This window comes from Nicrophorus vespilloides, unplaced genomic scaffold (genome assembly GCF_001412225.1).
Source record: "Nicrophorus vespilloides isolate i.1.1-1 unplaced genomic scaffold, Nicve_v1.0, whole genome shotgun sequence".
NCBI lineage: Eukaryota > Metazoa > Arthropoda > Insecta > Coleoptera > Silphidae > Nicrophorus > Nicrophorus vespilloides.
Genome location: NW_017096641.1, coordinates 83,009 through 105,156, shown reverse-complemented (window position 1 = coordinate 105,156; position 22,148 = coordinate 83,009). Strand labels below are relative to the sequence as shown.

Here is a 22,148-nt window from a genome sequence, read left to right as displayed (position 1 = left end):
TTTCTGATTTACTCGGCAACCAATAAGAAATAATATTGAACATTCATATTAAAGATAAATATTCACAGAATCGAAAGAGTAAACAGTCATTTTCTTGTAATAAGCTATCAAAAAGAGCGTATCTTAACGTTTTATCCCATAGTATATATTATATTCAATTAAACATTAATAAATATATATATACAATTAGGTAGTATAAATAATTTAAATTTGAAATTGTTGTTGCTGGTTAAGTTAGCGTCCGTTTGCTACAGCGCCACCTGCCACGTTGTTTGTAACATTTGTTGGTGTACTAGCATTGGTGGGGTTAAATTATTTTTGTTTTGTCTGGACGGTAGCGACATCTGATCCAGATCAGTGAATCAGTGAATTGGTTTCTGGGACTTGTACTGGCAGGTCGGTCGGGTATTCTTATTAGGTTATATCGTAGCCCTCGTCAACGATGGCTTCCAAGGGATTGCACTATATACCTCTTGGGTCTGATGGATTTGACCATGCCTACAGGCAAAAGGTTGCTGCCCAGTATCAGATCAGGTAATAAGCTAACCTAACTATTTCTGACATATGCCAACACCAACCAGTTGAGCTCCAGCCAGAAAGCTGTTCCTTTTTATTTTAATACTGTAATTGCCCATTGTTTGAAGTTATTCAACTGTCCGCAATTGCGACATTATTGGATACATTTTTTAATCATCTTATATTTTTAGTGCTTTAAATAAATCAAGGCTAAAGCATTGCATATTTTTCCATTATTTACTATTCTTTGTTATGCTAGCAAAGTTGTCTGCAGATATATTAGATAAATTCGATATTTTTATATTGGAAATTGAGGAGTTGAGGATTCCACAGGTGAGTGGTGAATATACCTATCTTAACTATCTCTACTTGCATTATTTTATTCCACACTCATCATCCAACACTTTCAGATTTGATCTGTATCAATTAAATGCTTCCTTTTTGTAGCCTTTAAGGTGGGAATACTTTTGGTGCATCAGTTTGCTGTTTTCATTTTCTGGCCTAGCAGCCATTAGAAAGAATCGTATTAAGTCTATGAATTATTACATTTTTGGATTAGTAGCTTTCGGATTTTTGCCACTCTTATATGCAGTTATTTATTATTTTGGTGATGTTTGGACATACTTGACTTCAGACCCTGAAGAAGATGAGGAGGCTTTATCAGAGGTTCAGATGTGGCAGGTAAAATTTGACAGAGTTATGATTCTGATTGATAATTAAGTTTGAATTGTTTTTTTTTAAATTGATCTATCGTTTTTTTTTTTGTTAAACAGGGAATGCCTTATGGTTTGTTATGGTATGGCTTTATAATAGTAGCTGTGCAAATTCATTCATTCTCCACATACTTTGCATGGAATTTAATATCTGCCTGGAAGGCGAGGGGTTCCAAAAAAGCTGAATAAACTGATTGACGGAAATCAGCAAGTTTAGTTCATTCTATTCTCTGTAGAGGTATAAGTAATAACTAAAGTAAATATGCTGTTAGTAAATTATTTATTAAAGATTAGATTGTTTACTTTAGTCTTTATTTATATTTCTTACACTCAGTTTTAATGTGTTCAATTGTTATGAATTATAAATCTTTGTTAGTAATTCAAAAATGATGTACTTCAAATATGTTTAATTATTGCCTTAAAAAAAAACCTAAACATTTTATTCAACATCTGACATTAAGTTTGAATAATTTATTGAAGTTGTTATCTTTGGTGACTGTTGTACATATAAATAAATGTTATTTTAAATACAATTGCTTCTAAACCTTTTACTGACTATGAATTTCCTATATCAAAAGAGTAATTACTCTAGTTCGTTAAATTGAACTGATTTCATGCAATAAATGTCTTGTAGCTAGGCTATAACATATGATCTCCATATTGTATGGTTGCATACAATACACCTCTAAAAAATCTGTAGGATTTTGATTTTTGACAGTCCTGTCAAGTTAGAGGGCGCGGACGTGTGCTAAATGGAACAACATTAATAATATCAAATAAAACAAAATTAACAAATCATCAACAATTTCATCTAGAACTCGTAAAGGTAACATTTCTTACGTAAACACTAAACGGAATAGTACAGGAAAACCTTGGGTTGTTTAAAGGCTCTATATCAAGGCCTTTAAAAATAACAAAAAAAAATGGAATCTGTATTACTAAAATATTTTTGTTATTTTTAGTTATTGTATTCGGAATGGTCGTGATGGCTGTAAGGGTTAAAGATATTGGGGATAATGTTACTTTAGCAAGGGAGATGTTGATGCTAGGGAATTATGAAAGCTCGGAGGTTTATTATGAGGGTGTACTACAGATGATTAACAGACTAATCTTAAATATACCTGAGGCAGGAAGGAAGAATAAATGGCAGGAGGTCCAGAAGTTAATAGCTGAAGAGTATGAGCATCTGAAAGTCCTGAAAAACATGCTGAACAATTGGAGGATGGAAATCAGTGGAGAGACACCAATTGGGGCTAGGAGACCATCTTTGAGAGATGATCCAGTCAGAGATATTAGTGATTTATTATCATTGGATTCACTTGGACTGCATGACCCTGATGTATGGCCAGCACCCATAGCAGTTGATCACAGTTTTGGTAACAACAGGTTATATTTGTTTTTTTTTTGTTAATTTTTACATAGAATAATATGTATAAGTTTAGGACCAATGGCCCTGCAAAGTCCAGAATCACTAAAAAACCAGATCCCAAGAAGCCGATTAACTATAGCAGAACTAATTCTTCAACGGCAGCATCGAAGAGGAAAGAAATAAACAGACCTGGCAAGAGCACAAACAAGGAGGATCGACCGTCGTCGTCCAAGTCCGAACGTAATCAAGATAATAGTAAAGCTGAGAAAGAAGAAAATACTGAGAAGGAAAAGGGAGAAGCTGAACCTGAGGAGAGGAAATTTGAATGTCACGGGATGGAGCGCGAATTGGCAGATACGCTTGAGAGAGATATCGTGCAGAAGAATCCTAATATTAGATGGGACGACATTGCAGACTTACAAGAAGCTAAAAGATTGCTAGAGGAGGCGGTTGTTTTACCGATGTGGATGCCAGAATTCTTCAAAGGCATCCGAAGGCCATGGAAGGGTGTTCTAATGGTAGGACCACCAGGAACGGGAAAAACAATGTTGGCAAAAGCTGTTGCTACTGAATGTGGCACAACATTTTTTAATGTTTCATCGAGTACACTAACATCAAAATATAGAGGAGAGTCCGAAAAGATGGTCCGGCTGCTTTTCGAGATGGTAAAATACAAACTTATTGCGATTCGCGATTATACCCTTTTTGTTTTAGGCAAGATTTTATGCTCCCAGTACTATCTTCATAGATGAGATAGATTCGCTTTGTTCTCGCAGAGGATCCGAGTCCGAGCATGAAGCATCTCGCAGGGTGAAATCAGAATTACTGGTGCAAATGGATGGTATAACGGCAAATAACGATGAACCCGGTAAGGTAGTTATGGTGCTTGCTGCCACAAACTTTCCTTGGGATATAGACGAGGCTTTAAGACGTCGATTAGAGAAGCGCATTTATATTCCTCTTCCCACCGAAGAAGGACGGGAAGCTTTGCTAAAAATCAACTTGCGCGAAGTGAAGTTGGATCCAGATGTGAATCTCATTGATATTGCCAAGAAACTGGACGGCTATTCTGGAGCGGATATCACAAACGTCTGCAGAGATGCATCGATGATGTCGATGCGTCGTAAGATCTTCGGATTGAAACCGGATCAGATAAAACAACTACCCAAGGAGGAGCTCGATCTACCCGTTACTGTGCGCGATTTCGAGGAAGCCGTCGAGAAAAATAATAAGAGCGTCTCCAAGGATGACTTAGATAAGTATGATAAGTGGATGAATGAGTTCGGATCTTCATGATAGTATTGCAGAAAAATCCTATTTCACCGCTTTCATTTATTAACACACCAACTTAAGACACGGATCTTAATATTTCATATCAAAATGAAAAACATTATAAAATACACATATAATTATAATTCTATTACTATTGGTTTAAGATATTTTTTTAATAATGTTGTTTTTAACTGTATCAAGTAGAAACTTATTTTAAATTGTACTGTTTTCTGTTTGTTTGTTGTTTTCTTTTTCGAATTTTTACTTACACAACAAACTTATACGAACAAACTGTTACTAAATTTACGTTAACGTTTATATCGATAGAAAGTAATCGTCTATTTATTATTATTAATCTTTTCTATATATCTATTATACCTGGAACTGTTTTGGTTACTTATTTTAATGCATTTAATAAAATTTATTGATTAAAAAATATTTATTTACGTAACATACTACTACCGTTTGTTTTGATTTTTTTACTACTTCGATTACTCCCGACACTATTTTATTTACATATGTTTTTTCGTTGTATATACATTAAAATTTATATGTTTATTTACATTTATTATATATACATATGAATCTAAAGAACTATCAACAACATCCTTATCAGGTGTTGGGATTTTATTCAATGGGATTTCTTGTTTAATTCTCATTCGCATTTTGTTTACGGATAAGCCGATTGTAACTTCTTTGGATTTGCTTTTTATTTATTTACTACTACAATTGTATGATAATGCAACAATGGAGATTCCGATCGTTCGGAAAATTTGTAAATATTATCTATTGTTTACGTTTTATTGACAAATTGATGTTGATTATTTACTGGTGTTGTTTATTTTTATGAGGAAGTGCGCGCACATTCCGCCGGTACTTTAATTCGACATGAATGGAAACCTAAGAATGCACGAACATTTTGCAATTGTTATCTGTAGTTGATGTTTATTATTTCGCGTCGTCTAAATAGTTCCGCGTGTGTTATTTAATTAGAATATGAATGGAGTTTTCTTATTGATATGCATTATTTACGTTTTATTTGCACATTTCAATGTTCATATTTAAATAGGATGAGAATATGATGGCAATATAATGAAATCACTATGATTTGGAGGATTGGGGGTGATTCTTGTGTTGGAGAAAAAAGAAGAAGATGCTTTTGCGGTTGTATAATGCGTCCGATGAGCGGGGGTTTCGCCCTCTCTCGATGGTTTGCAAGGGCTGATGTGGTGGGGGTTGGTGTTCGGATCTGGTGGCGCTGGGTTTGTTTTGACTCAGAAGTTTGAATTTGGCGCGGCTGAGAAGAAAATATAACCGCGTTTACGTTTCGATACCATACGTTGGCGCTATTGTGGTGGTAATGCGACTACAGGAAAAAGTAGTACCGGCCTGAGAGCCGCTTCCTTGGAGGAAATTCAGATTGCGAATGTGGTGTGTCCAATCCTAAGATTACTCTGGATGAAGAGTTCAAGATTCTGAAGGAACATCATTAGTGGTGTGTGATTATATTCGCTAATTGCTGGATTATAGGGTGGCGTATGAATCTGGTACTTTTTCCCATAACCTCCATTCGTGTTATTGGAGTAGATACGGAATTAAGTTGTGTGTCAGATGTGTCCATCATTTTGGATTATTCAAAAAGTTTTGTGGCTTTATATATTTACAGAATAAAGATAGTGCTCAAGTGACTACATTATTATGTGTTTGCGCCGTTGTGAGTGCTTATTTTGCTATAAAAATGACGGAAAGCACCGTTTGCTGACTATAACCGCGGGGTGTTGGCAACGATTGCCAGTACTAGATCGCAGCCGTTTTTCTTAACATGGCTGCAACGCAGGCTGAAAAGCAACAAAATGACGTGAATAGTGAAAAAGTGCAGCCGGATCAGCATCTGAATGTGCGGAATTCGTTGTTGCAAAATGGGACCGATAAGAGTAGCCTACGAGGCGGTGCGAGTGTTGTAGTTGGCAAAGGAAAGAATACCGGTTCGAAGAACGTCTGCATGGAGATGAGTCAATATAGGCAAGAAGGGGCCACCGGCGGTGGTGGCGGTGCAGGAGGCGGCGGAGGTGGAGGTGTTGGAGGAGCAGGCGGCGGCAGCACCACCACCACCGCCGAACAGCAAGGCCACAACGAAGACCCCATGGCCCCCATGCCAGAATCCGGTTATGCCTCCACCGCCGCCGCCGCAACATCATCATCATCCGAGGGGCCACCGGGCGCCGCCGACGTTCATTACAACTTCACGTTCGCCGCCGGCAGGGATATGCACAACAGCGGCGACGGCGGGGCCATGGGATACACGGAAAGGGCCATGTTCGGGCATCGTCAGGCCTTCGGCGGGCCAAAGCAGCAGCAACCGCCCGGTGCGGTACCGCCAGGCGGCGGGCCAGGTCCCGGACCTGGCGGCTCCGGTCCTGGACCTGGACCCGGGGGCCCCGCAGCTCCTGGTCCATTCCCCCCGCAGCCGCCTCCACGTTTCGTGTCGGGACAGACTATATCGCAGCCCACGGGCCCGACACCTACATTAAACCAATTGTTGCAAAGTTCAAACCCTATACAAAGGTACAATCCCACTAATTACGAACAATCATACAATCAGGCTTGGCCCCCGCAGAAGCCCTACGGCGCCGCCACCGGTCCACCTGCCGGAGCTCCGTATAGAAATCAAACCTCGGTAAGTAACGATCACTACACCTTTGAATTGCCATCCTTCCACATGTCTGCCTTGCCATTCAGGAAGCGCAAAATAAATAATCAACATCGCTGCAAGAACGAGCATAAACCTCGAGAATAATGTTAAAATTGTCCAGAGCCGAGGTTTGTTTGCTTATTGTTGCGTTGCTTTGCGATCGCGACTAAACAAAAACAACGGAAATTATTACCCATTCAAATAAGTTATTGCCTCTTCGATGCATCTGACAGCTGACCACGTGTAGCTTTCTATAACATTCTATATGGCAGGAAGAAACGCGAAACAGCTTGACCTTAAATCATACTCATACGTACCACCTTTTCAGTTTTTTCACTCTCGCGTTCAATAAACAATGCAAAATGATAAATTCGATCTCGCCAGGCCTCCAATTCTTATCAAAATTCAATTGACTTTTCCAATTTCAACATATAACACTGGGGCCACAAGCGACATTGCTTCAAACAATGTTATATTGTAAATATCATTTCTCATTAATATTATATATAAATCTATATCTGAACAATGATTTCTCATAATTATTAATTCAAGTCTTCCACTTAAGATCCTTATGGAAGAGTCTCATTAACTATTGATCATTTTGCTTATTAAGAAACGCTATTTCCTTGATAATCAATTTAAGACCATAATTGTTACTGTCAGTTACTAATTTCTTGTTTGCTTGTATCTAAAACCACCTAAAAATACTCAAAAGAAATAAATTTGAATTGTATTCTGAATACGTCTTCGAAAACAACTAATTACTTAGGTAATATGTTAAAGATAGATTTAAGTTTTACGTTATTTTTATTGTAACATTAATACTGTCAGTAACAGTTTTTGGCTAAATTTATGATCATTTCAATTGAGATTAAACCAATCAGAAGGTAATTCTTGGTATGAATAGTTAATTACTTTGATTCGAAAATATACATCCTTCATGATGGTTTAATTGAATTGGATGCCTGGCAGTACCGCGAGGAAGACATCACGTGGTCAGCTTGCGTATGGAGTGCAATTATCAATCGAAGGCATTGCACGTATATCTATAGTATGTAGTCTGATGATTGATGTTTTCGGTAATGACGTTGATATTGAATATATTATGAAGCACACGTAATTTATGATGAATACGATCTCCTGTTGGGTTTATAAATGGTGCACTGATAATTCGAATCAGGACAATGAGAAATTGATATGCGAGAAGTCGCGATGATGTAAGGTTTAGGTATGCGAAATTTTCATTCACTCAATTCATCGACTGTTGTTTGTTTTGGGAATGCTAATGTGCATACAGCGAGAGCAGATTAGTCCGTATTTACTATTTAGTCTATAAGTCGTTCCAAATTTAGAACCCGGGATTTCCTCGATTATTTTTATTGAATATACGAATATATTCTCCATATTTCTTGCTCGAACCTTTTTATATTCGTTTATGCAAAGTTTATATGCGGAAAATGTAGGGCTATTGAAGGATATTACGGGATTTACGTTTGCTCCTTCAATACATCTCTCAGGCAGGCTTCTCAATTCACTTCGAAGGCAGTTACTTACGTTTATAGAAAATCCGAGAAGGTATCGAACGGCACAATCATTCCAGATATTTACTTATACTCACTAGGTTCTCACAATGCACAATACGAGTCGCTTATACAATGAAAAGGAATGCGAACTGAATGGTGTATTCAACCACATGTGGTGACACTGCTCTTTGACACTTGTTTCAGACCACTTTTTATGCTTACTAGCGATCGTCGAATCTCTTCAACTTAATTTATTGCTTTCGCCAGTTTCCGACAAAACAGATCGAATCCGTTATATTTTAATTCCTATATTAGTGTTATTAGGAAAGCAACATACTATTTCTATCTTTGACAAGAGCATCTTAAAATAATCTTAGTTACTAAGATTAATATAAAAGTAGAACAATGATGTTTTAAATAAATAATTTATCTTGGAAATGTTGAAGCAACAACTATTATGTTATTTATATAATTTGCAATATTAGTGTAACTCTGTTACACGTAGGTGCTAATTTTTAAACACAGATGTCGCCACGTTCCTCGAATATTTGAAATTATCTTATTTTTACCATATATTTGTTACTAAATTGTTTTTTTATAACAAAACTTAAGTTTACAATCATTAAACGTGTTTAAAATCATACAATATGATATTAATTTTGAAAAACTTGAATTATATTTGAGCAAAAATACCATAAATGCAATGAAGCTGACAATTCAGTTGTAAAGATAGAATTAACGAAATACATTTATTATTAATAAATTAAGTATGAGCTTATCATCAAATGCTTTTGATAATGAATTGAAATAATATTTTTTCTAATAATAGACAATATTTGTTTATTTGATTGTGATATTAAAAATGAACTGTTTACTAAAATAGTTTATTTCTATTTTAATCTTTACATTAACTTAATTAGAATCATTGGTATAGTAAACATGATACGTTAATAATCTCTGAATGGGATTATATTAATTATGATATTAGTTGATTTGTCGAAGTATGCTTGCATACGAGGTTAATTAGTTTTTGGCGAGTATCGATTTATGCTCATTTTGGCTTCAAAATGTCATCCCGCTGGTAAATACCAGCGAACCCCCACGGATTGGGGCCGGAGTCCGATCGATTGCGTCATTGTAAATGCCAGGATGCGAAGATCAGCAGTAATACAGTTTGTTGTTTGCGCCAATTTTGGAAGCACGGTTGCCTAATTAATGAAGTCACCGTGCTTCTGGTTGTCTAAAACATGCACCACTCTGGTCCGCATGCCCAGGGCCCAGGAATGCCCCGATAGTATGTGATTTGCCTCGGGCGAACCGAATTTTAGAAAGCTTGGTCCTCCGGCCAAAGCGCGGAATGCACGGTAAAATGTGTAAATGAGCCGAGGTCAAGGATGCATACTCTAGGGGCATGCGTGTTATTTATTTATTTCATATTCTGTTTGGATCTGGATTTGAGGAGAGGGAAGATGAGAGCAAAAGGGATAAAACATAGTCGAGTATAAATAAATCAACGGGTCCGGATAAAAATAACGCAACGAGCGGTGCGTTGCGGCGTTTCCTATGCCCATAGCAGATGTACCTTGGCATCATGTCATCAATGCGAGCGAGCGTCGGTCATATTGGAAAGCGCCATGTTTCATTCGAATGTTGATCGCCTTTTTTGTCTCTTTTCGGCCGTGGATAATGACGAAAATGCGAACGCGTTCGAGATCCACGGAGCGGAAAATGATATCTCGCGCCTACCATATGTTTTCTCCTTGTATAATATAGTTGTTGGCTTTCTCTGAGCCTCGTCCATGGTATTGCGGCTGCGTCAGCGGACATCGTAATCCATGCCTTGAGGCGCCAAGTTTGAATTTGCAGAACAACTGGATATTCTATTCTTAGCTTGTCCGCGATTTGTGCCATATTCGGTTTGCGTCCTATGGCTGGGACCCATTTATTGTCTTCCGAGATCTTGCTTCCTTCCTCCGACCCATGCAAATTCGATCTCGCCGGACCCTGCACTTGAGAGGTGCATTTGCATAACCGTTCCTGAACTTGCATAATACCACTGCTCTCACGTAATTGATTCAAATTGATTGCGTAATGAGCACCTATATTGTGTTTATGTGCAAGAGAGACATACAGAGCAACCATATAATATATCCAGTTTAGCTTGGATAAATGTCATATTGGAGCGAACCAAAGTAAATGAACATATGTTACTTTAACTTGAAACGATATCCCTCTCCTGTCATTAGGTTCAATAATCTATATTAGAAAAAACATCGTATTTGGATATAAAAATAACTTCAAAATATAACTTTATTAAAATTATATGTATTGTTGATATGTCTATTGGAAAATAACTTTCTAAAGTTTGAATATTTGTCAAAGTATAAAATGGAAGAAAATATTTGACGAGATAAAAGAGATATCTATGTAACTGGAAAGTTTCCAAATATGACCATAGTGGATAATCTGTTTCCAAGCATATGCGGTTATAAAAATCATGATAAGTCTCCAAAAATTTTCTGATGATGCTTATTTAGTGGATGGCATCAAATTTGTTAATATTTATGTTTTTTTTATGAATAAACGATACTGTAAGAGGATAATAAGCTTCGATAGGAGATATAATTTTATATATGTTGGTTTGTTTTTAGTTTCGAATAGTCAAGTGTCAATTGAAATTTGTTTATTTACCTTTTGAACAGCGCAGGGTTTCCAAGTATATCGTAGATTTTGCGTTTAACTCGAAAAGTTGCCGCAATGGTTTCACACAAGCTGCCAATTCGATAATCGCTATCCGGCTGCCCCGCGACCCGATAAGACGTATCGCTTATGCAACAATTGCGTAACCCGTTGCGTGTAGTTAACTTGTGCGGACGGAGACTATGTTCAATTTGAACTGGAGCATTCATTACCGGTACTGGAGTCTCATTACTCCTCGCCATTAATTAGGAACGTCTCTTCATGAAAGGCGACACCGACATATACGTGATTTTTATTTATTCTGAACTTCGCTCATTATAAAGTTTCATCTTCGTGTTGTTTTTATGTCCTCATCTCTTTGGGACGGTGGAGGGGGTTTGCTGTTTTAGTTGCTAAATTTAGCTTGGTGGATAGGGCGAACCCTTTGGGAGTAACTGGAGTTTCCTCACCAGTATAGTCTTCTATATAACCACCATTTTGAAATAGGCGAGTTGATGACGTTGATTTACATCTTTGTAAAAACTGCACGAAATGATATTTTTGTATTAATCATATGTAGGTACTATTGTTTACCTCTTAGGAGTCTTCAGTTGTAACTTTTGACAGCTGATCAATCTTATTAGCTTGATAGGTAAATCTTTTTTCAATTGTTAGGTTCAATGATTTAGTCCATAAAAATGCACTGTATCTCTTTAATGCTGGACCAAATTTGGTGGAGCTTACTCTGTATTTTTCTTTTTAGGGAGTGGCTCTACATTTGGAGGAACATACTCTCTGTGCCTCTCTCTTTAACGTAGACGAAGTTTAGCCTTCTCTCTTTAGTGGTTAGCTACAGCGGGATCATTGTACCTCTTCTCTATAGTGGTAAGCAACTACTTTTAGAGAATTGCATATCTTTCTTTAGGTTATCCCTGACTGTAAAATTCAGACTTTTAAGTTAATTTATTTAAACATCACTTTATGTTCGATGTTAGCAAATCAAATTTTAGCTCCCACTAAAGATTTTCAATTTTTCTCCATGTTTCTTGTATTGCAAAAACTGTTCTCATATTAGTATGTGACTTTTTTTTTGGACAATCTTCAAAGTAATGCTTTATTTCGCAAGTATACTTTTCAGAAAGTTATTAGTTTTTTGTGCGTTGATTGATTGGAATAGAGTGAGTGGTTTGTGAGATGCTGGGGCCCCAGGTGGTTTATGATCAAATGGATCATCTGTTTCTAATAGGCACGTATGTTGCTGCTGGCCAATCACGGACTAAATTGTGCGGCGCCTGCATGCCGAGTAATTTTCATTAAAGTAATTGCGAAACTGGCAGACCTCTTAAGGACGTATTGAATCGTAATGCCACCTCTTCACCTCCTCCACCACGCGTTACATCTCCTCAGCAACCAAAACCATGTGATCACTACAAGTTATGTGATCATATCATCCGGGTTTATGAATTCCGTTCGTCGAACCTAAAATGAACCACGGAATTGTATATGCATCCTCTTCTGACGGCCGGTTGGGCTGGTCCTTCGCCGAACTTGGCCTGACTATAAACGCGTCCATCCCGTTTCACTACACACTACTCCACATGAATAGTAGTAAATTGCTTCCATAAATAAACCGGTCGTATTTGGAATCCCATTAATAGATATTTCGCAGTTTCACCGTGTTATATACATTCCCTTTTCCTGTCCCTCCAACAACCCGTATATTTGTTTGTTTCTGTTCGCTTTTGATATTTTGTGTCATCGAAACCGCCGAGAAACATGCAAGGACCGCCCTTGAACTTGAACCGACATATGATCAGTGTGCGCGCCCGCCCATTTTACTTTGTTATTATGCAATCAGCTGACGGGCCGTGACGTTGAGCACACACTTGCCGAACCTGGAATTCTCTCACATGCATTTAAATATATATATATAGGTATAAGCGAGGGATACATCCGTATATAAATGGACGTGATCCTTCAAACTTCCTTTGGTAGAGTTCATGAAGCTCCTCATTTTCGAGTCGGAGCACTTCTTCGGAAACGCTTGCAATATTTTGATCGAAATGAATTTTCCGGGAATAGTGTAAAAAGAGTCTCGTTCGTTTTAATCGAATCTGTGGAGGTTGGCCGAGTTGTACTTTTCAAATTGTTACGATTAATGAATGTGGTGGAAATATGGCGAGCGATATTTCTACTTTAACGATATCGCTTTAAAGAAGGACGACTGTGGTTCGAAGGTTCCTCTTTAAATGAATGTTTAAAGGGATTTACGTCGGCATTCCTGAGGATTCAAAGGAGAGCTTGCAGCGAAGATAACAAGCGCAGCTCTGATGACAAAAATGACGCTCACGATTCAGATGCAAATATGAATATTTTCATTGTATCCACATTTAACAAGAGTAAATAAAATCAATTTAGTTTACTATGAAATCATTTCCATGAAGAATTTAATCAATTTGATTAATGAAGCTAATAACTGTAAAGGGAATGTAGAAAATTTTATTAATTACCAAACTGGATCTAATTTGCTTGAATACACAAATCGGATAGTTTGTAAATGAATATTGAACGATATGAAACAAAAATTAGCGAACGCATTCGATTCCATCTGCACATAGAGTGCGTTACGTGACGCTAATGGAATGTGCGGCGGCATTAATTCGATGGAACCGCACGTTGTATAATATTTATCGTTTTTGGGCTTGGGGGTTGAAATGTTCAGGGGCGGTATGTTTTCGTGTTTGCCGGAACATGTTTGGAAATGGAGCAAACGAGGAATCGAAGGGGTAAGAGGAGAGAAACACGGTTTTGCTGCCGGAACCGAAACGCTAATTTAATTCTCGCTGTGTAACGCCGGACGGACGCTCCCGTTCCCGTTCCCATTCCCTTTCCACTCGTCGAATTTATCGTCCCGTCTTTTTCACTCCCACACATGGGGGGTCCAGCCTGTCCGGTAATTAATATGTTTCCCCTAGTATAATTCCATTGAAAGCGCGGGGGGATTGAGTTTAATGGACGCAATTACTTCGCGTACGCTCGCAACTATTTCGTTGATTGATGCACCTCGGATAATTAACCGCGAATGGCATTGATATTCGATATAACCACTAGTATACATTTGTATTTGAAGCCCTTTATATATCGTAACAATATATTGAGTAATGCGACTAAACTAATTAATAGCATTAAACAGTAAAGAAAGCAAACATTGCGAGACGATCGTAATCCAATATCCACTTAACACTTCAGCTTCTACCAAATACACGGGACTGCTTCCCTCCCTTTCACACAAATCACGAACTTTGCTGCGATGTATCAAAGTTTAAGCCTGAGCCGTCTGAATCCCATTCCCATAAGAGAATTAAACGTCGCATCAGACGTTAAGTTTCCGTTTGATTTTTAGGATGAAAAGTTGTGATGCTCCATGTTTTGTCTTATTTTATTGGACTATTGAAGCGGAACAGAATCCTCCAAGTGCGCTTCTCTCGTAGTTATTTGAACATTGACATCCAGTTTATTAGCGCTTTTCAATAGCATCCAACAACATCAAGTTACACGCTTCCAATGTACATCAAAGGAGCACTTTTTGTTTAAATTGAAAAGAAGCAGCAAGGTCGGCTCCACGTTGCGCAACAAAGGAAAACTTCGTGCATTACGAATCACGAAGCCGTCCCCTACCCGTAATTCAAATGTTAGTGAAACTTAATGGCAGAAGAAGACCGCAAAATATTATTTTCTAGCAGTTTATACTGCACTTATGCAAGGTGCAATTTAGAACCTTCGATAATCCGTAAGTTTAATCACGAGAAATCAATTCCATTTCATATATTCTGTACGTTATTCTGCCGTGTTATGTGAAATTTTGATATTTTCGTATTGAAGCAAGTTTTGTAATCAGAATCATGTTATTAATTTACGTCCTTGATATGAAATAATTCATGTTTTATCTATGAAAAGTGCACAATAAAGATTGATGTTTGAACGTGGTGGAACAAAGGGTAATATTAATGCCAATAAAGAAAGTGAGACGTAATACATATAAATAATATTACAAGAATGATTATATGCAAAGTAAAATGTTCCTTTTAAGATCCGTTCGCAGGAAACACTTTAAACGCGAAAACCGATTCGTATTTTAAATAATAGAGGAGGATCTTTGAGCCGCAAAAAGCGAGTTTTAGCATAATTGCCCCGAGGCGCGTACGCTTTTAAAGGGCGAGCACAAGTTTGCGCAAACAATTTGGAAACACTAATTGGACACCATTTGTGTTCCAGATATACATTTCCGGCGACGCGAATGTTCCCTTTTGTAGACGGAATTAGATTGTGCGCTATACTTTGGCCCAGATTGTTTCATTCATCTAATTACGCTTTATTCCCGATAAGTATCTTTTGTTTGATGTGCATTTTGCACTCCCAGCTTTGTTTACTCGCAAAACCTGTAACGCATACATTTTTTTTATTTGCGAATATGTTAGTGAGAACATACTCATACACAAATTCTTTTTAAGTTCATGATAGTTCTCCGAAATTAAAATGTTAATCAAATTACTTTTTTCTTGATATACATTTTTAACAAATTACGTTTAAAAAATATTAATTAGTACTTCAGATATGGTAAATGGAAACTGTTACGAATTAATCGTATATTTTGAATGACTGCTATTAGTAAAAATCAAATATTTTGATGTAAAGGTAAAGCAGAATGCGCGCGCGTTCGCATTGATTTTCCACAGTTTGTGAGGAAAAGCGCGTATCGTGTTCGGAGATTCAGAGATGTATACGTATCGAATTGACAAGTGCTTTAGCGGAAAACGAAAGGTAAAAATAGATTGCTAGACTGTTTACCCAAACGAGACTTCGGGAAATGCTGACTGATCCGCACGACCTGAAACATAAATATTATGAATGAAAGATTTTTGTATTTACTCCGTGATCGAGTGTATGTGTGTGCGTATGTTTGTGTTGTGGGCATGTGTGGGTAGCCTTATTCTGAGGAATTTTAAATCGAGCAACACGTGGTTTCCAGCAGCTCCGGTCTTTTTAATGAAATTGGAATTAATTCAGAAGCTTCGGCTTTGTTGGTAATGCAAGAGCAGGTCGTTGCGAATGATGATCGGGGGTTCGGATGGGATGGTGGTCCTCCGACCCGAACTAATTCCTCATGACTTATACCGCTGCGAGCTACTGCCAGTTGGCTACTCGTTTCAGCAGTTATCTAATCGGGACGAGAGTTGGCTTAGGTCAGTCACAACCCATTGTCATTCCAATTCCGAGCCGTCAACTTCGTAAATACGAATTTATCGACTACCTGATGCCTATCCTCCGCATGATCATGATCCACAAACAGACTGATGTATCTACTTCTTGTTATTTTTTTTTTAACGCTGATGCTCTTTTGCAGTTGTCTCCTGCCTACAGTGGGTTGTCCGCCCCGAGTCCTGGATACGGGGAGGGAAGAGGCGGTTGGCCCGGACCTCCGGTAACTGGTCCTGGCAGTCCTGGCCCGCCGCCGACGTCAGTTCCTGCTAGCCAGCCGTCCCCGCAACCCTCGCAACCTCCAAGTCACTCGCCTGGACCTGGTTTACCGCCGAGCCCGTCTCATCAGCCGCCATCAAACCAACACCAGGTAAGCACTCTATTACTAATTAATCACCGAAACCTCATCCCGGTAAATGCGACCAATTATCCTCTGTCCGTGGTTCGGACTACAAGGGAAATCTATCATAGCCTATATTGGCGTACCGTGTCGCAGATTAATGCGAATTAGGAGAAAATCCCGCAAATGACAGCTCCGCAGGATCACCCATAATTCCGTAATCTGGATTTGCAGAATTAAGATATATTCTGCAATTACTATAATACCTTCAATCAAAATCGAGGACTGATTTTATTTCTTTGTTTCTCTTTCCAGGGATTCCCCAGCAGGCCTGCCCAGCCGACGACTCCTAACGCTCATGCTCCCGATCAAGCGGTAAGTAGTCGATTGAATAATCTTTAAAAGAGCTACCATCGACAAATGACAAGAAGCAGCAGCCAGCTTTAATAAACAAAGGTGGACTTTATGGCCGGTTAACTGGTTTCTTGTTACGTTTGCTTTTACGGCTCCGGTCGGATTTCACTCCGGTTATGTTTTCCCTTCTTAAAGGATTCACTTTATCGACCGAACAATTGCCATTAAAATGCTACGATTTCATACGTCGTAAAGCATTCAATTACCTCGTAAATCTTTTCAAAAACATTCCATTCACCGTCTCCGGGATCAGGCAATAAGACGACGACAAAGCTACTCGTACGTAATTAAACCATGGGTTTACCTTTGCTGAGCTCATCCTTGCCCGACGGGGTTGGTGAACATCATTTTAATGGTCCCGCGTTCACGGGACGCCGTTGCATAATTAGCAAGTGTTCTTGACCGAGAGGCTGCCGCAGACAACACGTGCTTCTCTTTTTATGCAAGTGGGTGGCAATTGTTTGTATACACTACATTCTGGTCCTTTCAATTGTTCGCCGCGTGCTCCAGCCTCTTCGTGTTCTGACCACCTAACTCGTTCCAAACGTGTACTGCTAATTGACTAATTCGCATTATCAAAACAATGCACTGACTCAGCCAATTTGTACTTAATCTTACATAACATGTTACACATACGTCAAGTCAACCATAAAAAATTACAACATTGCAGAGAACATTTTTGTTGAAAATGAAACATTCACATGTACTTCTACCTCTTAAACACATTTGTTTGTTCGATTTATGATGGCTACCTAACATTTACGACTTCATTTCGCCGAATGGCGTACTCAATCAAAATGGCAATGTTTTAGTGATAAAATCCATGTGATGCGCTTTTAAAAGCTACGAGGATTGCATCAACTGACCTGCTTAACTATATAGTATGTTGTACTACCTAAGTGCTTCGAATATTAAATATTTAAAAGTAGATATTCGAAATACAAAAATTTCATTGATACGTATTCATATTTTTTAGTTTTTTTTTTGATACTCTGAAATAAGAATTATTATTGAGTATTTGATACGATATATTCTGCATGATGTTTATGTAATCTATACGCGAGTCATGGAAAGCTTCACTGCGCCAGAGTACAGAACCGGTTTGCACTGCGAGTCTACTATTTCTCTGAACCCGAACCCATTTTCTTTTTAAGGGCTTTAACCCTTGAACCGTTTTTCTTTATGAACCATTGAAATCATATAAAAACAGTAAATCACATCCAGACTACATTCTAAATTTCAATATTACATCTACTTTTTACACCACAAATGTATTATACCACTCTACACAGAGCATTTTTTCTACGCAGTTGACAGCTGTCCCATATAAAGCTAAAATAGCATATGGTAAGAGTCGACAGAGATTTCACAATATAGATCAAATTCTATTCTATTCCGAGAGCATGCACAAAGAAAAACATTTGTGCAATCTAATGCTGCAATTCGAAACAGCACGTTGTATTAACAACTCCACATTGTTGCTAAAGGATGTATGCAGTTTCTGTTTGTTTTGCTTAACACCAAAAACAAGTGTTTTGTTTGAATTTGCAGCTGTTCATTTAAGTTGTTATTCTTGTGCATCATCATAGTGTTTTTTTATATTCTTCGCGACTCTTGGGACTATTCTATTAATTTTATTTTCGTTTGTTTCTCTGCGGATTCCGGCACTTCTCTGAATAAACGAAGCGAATGAATAAACTCCGCCGGGAAACTCATTTGTTCGAGACGTTACGTAATTCGGTTTTGATTAACTGTTATTGCATGTTCGTTTATTTATAACCGAACGCAATCTCAATGTGTTGTCTATTAAAATTGCTCGATGATCTTCGGGCTTTCAATTTGCCAACTGAATTACCACTTGCTGATGTTTATTTAGCTCTGATTCATTTTCTGTTTTTCTTTTATTGCTTTTATTATTCAGGATCGTAAATCTTTATTGTGATAGATGTTCGTATAATAAAATCGCTGATGAGAAAATCAAAGCTACTGCAACGGTTTGTTATTTTTCTGAAAGGTCTGATGATTGATGTGAATCGATATCGATATAAATGGTGGTGCTTTTGCTTCAATTAATTAATTTCCTTGTAACCTATCGCTTTTGTTAAGTTCGTTGGCACACTTGAAGCATTCATAAAAGGTTTAATTATGAAGTAACGGCGGTGACGACTATAAAGGGAAGCGAAGAAAACAATTAGGTCGCAGGAAGCTTTTCTGTCGATACACCTGGAGAGGAGAACCGTTGTATAGTTTAAAGGCGGAAGCTCTCAACCATTGGATATCAGGAAACAGCACCTACTTATTCTCGGAGTTTCTTAATTATTTTTTTTGTGTAACCAGCGTCGTTGGGTTCAGGTAATATTCTTGGTCTCCCCGTGATTCAGGCCCGAATGAACATACGTTCTCCTGCGAACGCGTGTCCTGTAATTTGCATGATTTACAGCGGAATTAAATGAATTACTGTTTACCGCGTATGCAAATTACGGCCCATCACTTTTACGATCACACAGCCACGACGATGATGTTGATGATGATGAGGATTCGTATCAGGCATGCAGAATAATACACCCCACCTGCATACGAAGCTCTTTCTGTTTGCGTTCAATTCGAACCTTTTCACCTTTTGTTTCATAATCTCACTTCACGCGTTCCAGCGAATTTAATTTATCCACTTTACGGCACAATTTTATCCTCGCTTAAATTTTTATAACTCGATTAAATTTTCGCCTTTTCCTTAATTCATTTATATCACACAGTCATCAAGACGTGTGTCCGAAACGGAAAGAAATTAAATAAAGAGTTGTGTTGATCCGAAGTAATAAAACTTTTCATAAGTTGCCTTTGTTTTAATCGAAATTTTAGAGAAACAAAGTTGCGATGAAGGCGAAAATGATTTTTAAAGCTTGTTTCTTTTTTGATCGTAGTACCCGTTTCCTCTCATCCCTGTGAGCTCTATTTTTTTTTGTTATTTTGTGATTCGGCTGACAGGACTAACAGAGCCATAAGCGTGCTTTCGTCGGAGTAATCGCATATAAGCTATTTGCTAAAGTGTTTAGATACAAGCTGTGACCCGGTGGGGCTTTCCGAGCTGGATCTGAGCGACATTTCTCGTTAGGCTTTTATCAACTCCACTGAACCAGGACTGCCATTCTCGAGTCTACCTCTAGTATACTTTTCGTCTTTTTTATATTCGTTGTTTCTGTCGTGTCTCTGCCGACTTTATTAATATTGAACGTGTTTATTCTTCTGATAGCGTGCTTTTTGCGAATCCTTTGCATTTGTATACAGCTCGAATAAACTGAAGCCATTTGGTCCTCTCATCAAATTTCGTAAATATTTTCCAAACAAATCAACTAAAGTAATGCCACGTTCAGAGAGCCTTTGTTCCTCAGATAATTCCAGTCCTTTGACAACCCACCAGACAGAGAAGATGAAGCTCCAATTAAACTAATAGAATAAGTCAAACCTGTTTGTAATACTCGTTTCATTTCAAATGAATTTAAAGCTGTTTACAGCAATATTGTAATGGAATTTTGATGCATACGCGGTATGAAGATTTACGAAGAAGCTACATTCACAGAGTTTTATTATTGATGCACAGTTTCGTCTGGAAACAAATTTTCCAAGTATTTGAAGTTATCCTTACCTAAAATTGGAACTCTGCAAAGGATAAGGCTTAACTACTGGTGCTGATGTGGTACCAATTAAACTAATAAAATAAGCCGACTTCTGTTCCTGATAGTACAGAGATAATTAATCGTTAATTAGATTTAATTAATTAATCGACCGATCCTGACAACCCCTAATTAATCAATTTGCAGTAGTATCGAGGCCTGGGGGGTTGGGGGCGGCCCTTATCAATGTTGCATGCGGTATTACTGCACTGCCTGCTGCTGTACACATGACGTGGACATTGTATCATTCAAATTGCATCACATCGCCAAAACACTGCCGTCATGTATGTTGTTGCCGTTTCTTTTATTCCATACTCATAAATGTCGCGTGACCATCGGAAACGTAACAAACGCAAATCGAAGAGAACGGATTACGACGTCGTCCGGGAAATGCGAATCGATGTTATTTAAGCGTTGCAATTTTTTTTTCTAGTTTTTTTTATTTCTGTCGAGGCGAACTCGAAGCCCCATTCATTCGTCTGCGACATTACCGGTAAATTCCATCCGTCGGGAAAATAAGGTAATTTGTCCCGTAACCCTTCTCATTTCCTGCGCCGCTCGTTAGCCTGGAATATAATTTTTGGTACAGACAACCCCTCGAAAAAAAGGTACAACCTTTAAAAATAAATAACCACATGCACCTGTTTTATTAGTCCTTTGTGCGTTTCAACCCTCCATAGATGATGCTGTTATTTATGAGCGTGAGTTCCAGTGATCTGGAAACACGATAAAATATGTAAACTAGATCGAACATTTCGAAAAGTTAACCTAGGTCATCGCTACTGATTATATAATCGTAAATGGTAAAAATCGTATTTAAATTCACACACTGTTATAATCTGCTATTATATAACTTTAATCGATAACAGTAAATTTTTACAATAGGCTACGAATAGTAGTAAATAGTTTAATTTCATCATCATTGTATGAATTATGAAATTGGGAAACAACAACTGAAATGTATTCTCTATTGAAACAATGTTTTAATTTATGTTTTGTTTATTGAATAAGCCTTCAGTTTACACTTTGTAACTGTTTTATTTGTGCACCCTGTTACAATACTAGTATGGAAAGTTTGCATCGATGGCACAGAAAATGTATACAATAGACCTTGGAAGACCTCAGGATTGTGAGGAATATTTCCATTGGTACATAAATAGCAGAAGTTTCCTTCTAACCTTGCATTCAAGTACGTTATGTAATAGGGTATTATTTTATATTGAACGGGGAGTATTTCTAAAGTTGTTATTATATTATGTACAGATGATAAAGTTTGAATCAATTATTTCTATAGCTATGAGTACAAACAAGGGTAGTAATGAAGCGCCGCGTGCGTTAAGGAACTTTGATTGAAGTAATTAGGCTAATAGAAACGAAGAACTACTTAAATCACGGATTGTGTGCGAGTGTCTTTCTGTGTATGAAAGGAACAGCAATTGTCGTGAGTTATAATAAATGTTGGGGGCGGCAAACTTGGGATTTCAGTTGTGGGACTGCAAAGTTTTGGCAGCGCAGTCGACTCTCAATGAATGCATGCTAATCAGACATATGTGGAGTAGAGTAGTTGAAGAGGATGCAAGGTACATTTGTCCCCGGTGGCTTTGGCTAATGGCATCTGCCAAAGGACTACCAAGACTTGTCACATGTTCGGCACGATCTTTGCCTAATTCATGACATGATTAATTCATTCCTGCATAATG

General features: G+C 37.9%; 3 protein-coding genes across 4 annotated transcripts in view; all 3 read left to right on the top strand.

Annotated features, from left to right (window-relative positions):
- Positions 1-330: 330 nt before the first annotated feature.
- On the top strand, positions 331-1,536 carry LOC108557675 (protein jagunal). Its single transcript, XM_017914289.1, has 4 exons — positions 331-534; positions 708-849; positions 964-1,197; positions 1,290-1,536. Exons 1-4 carry the CDS (start codon positions 443-445, stop codon positions 1,416-1,418), a joined length of 597 nt encoding a protein of 198 aa, XP_017769778.1. The 5' UTR covers positions 331-442; the 3' UTR covers positions 1,419-1,536.
- A 423-nt stretch (positions 1,537-1,959) lies between these two features.
- Positions 1,960-4,019, top strand: LOC108557679 (katanin p60 ATPase-containing subunit A-like 1). Its single transcript, XM_017914296.1, has 4 exons — positions 1,960-2,055; positions 2,192-2,615; positions 2,672-3,263; positions 3,313-4,019. The coding sequence occupies exons 2-4, from the start codon at positions 2,206-2,208 to the stop codon at positions 3,892-3,894; spliced, it is 1,584 nt and encodes a 527-aa protein (XP_017769785.1). The 5' UTR covers positions 1,960-2,055; positions 2,192-2,205; the 3' UTR covers positions 3,895-4,019.
- Positions 4,020-5,294: 1,275 nt separating this feature from the next.
- LOC108557678 (trithorax group protein osa) overlaps positions 5,295-22,148 on the top strand; it is a 33,859-nt gene continuing 17,005 nt past the window's right edge. The window contains exons 1-3 of one of the 2 annotated variants that reach the window (XM_017914293.1): positions 5,295-6,547; positions 16,169-16,393; positions 16,679-16,738. In XM_017914293.1, the coding sequence (XP_017769782.1) occupies positions 5,693-6,547; positions 16,169-16,393; positions 16,679-16,738 (1,140 nt within the window). In that variant the 5' untranslated portion in view covers positions 5,295-5,692. The remainder of the gene's footprint in view (positions 6,548-16,168; positions 16,394-16,678; positions 16,739-22,148) is intronic. The other variant, XM_017914292.1, reaches the window with a different exon arrangement.

Bases quoted from the DNA above. Each gene is read 5' to 3' on its own strand.
- LOC108557675 (XM_017914289.1), top strand. From the start codon at position 443: ATGGCTTCCAAGGGATTGCACTATATACCTCTTGGGTCTGATGGATTT. The intron at 850-963 runs GTGAGTGGTGAA...TCCTTTTTGTAG, and splicing joins AGGAGTTGAGGATTCCACAG to CCTTTAAGGTGGGAATACTT. The intron at 1,198-1,289 runs GTAAAATTTGAC...TTTGTTAAACAG, and splicing joins CAGAGGTTCAGATGTGGCAG to GGAATGCCTTATGGTTTGTT.
- LOC108557679 (XM_017914296.1), top strand. From the start codon at position 2,206: ATGGTCGTGATGGCTGTAAGGGTTAAAGATATTGGGGATAATGTTACT. The intron at 2,616-2,671 runs GTTATATTTGTT...GTATAAGTTTAG, and splicing joins CACAGTTTTGGTAACAACAG to GACCAATGGCCCTGCAAAGT. The intron at 3,264-3,312 runs GTAAAATACAAA...TTTTTGTTTTAG, and splicing joins TCCGGCTGCTTTTCGAGATG to GCAAGATTTTATGCTCCCAG.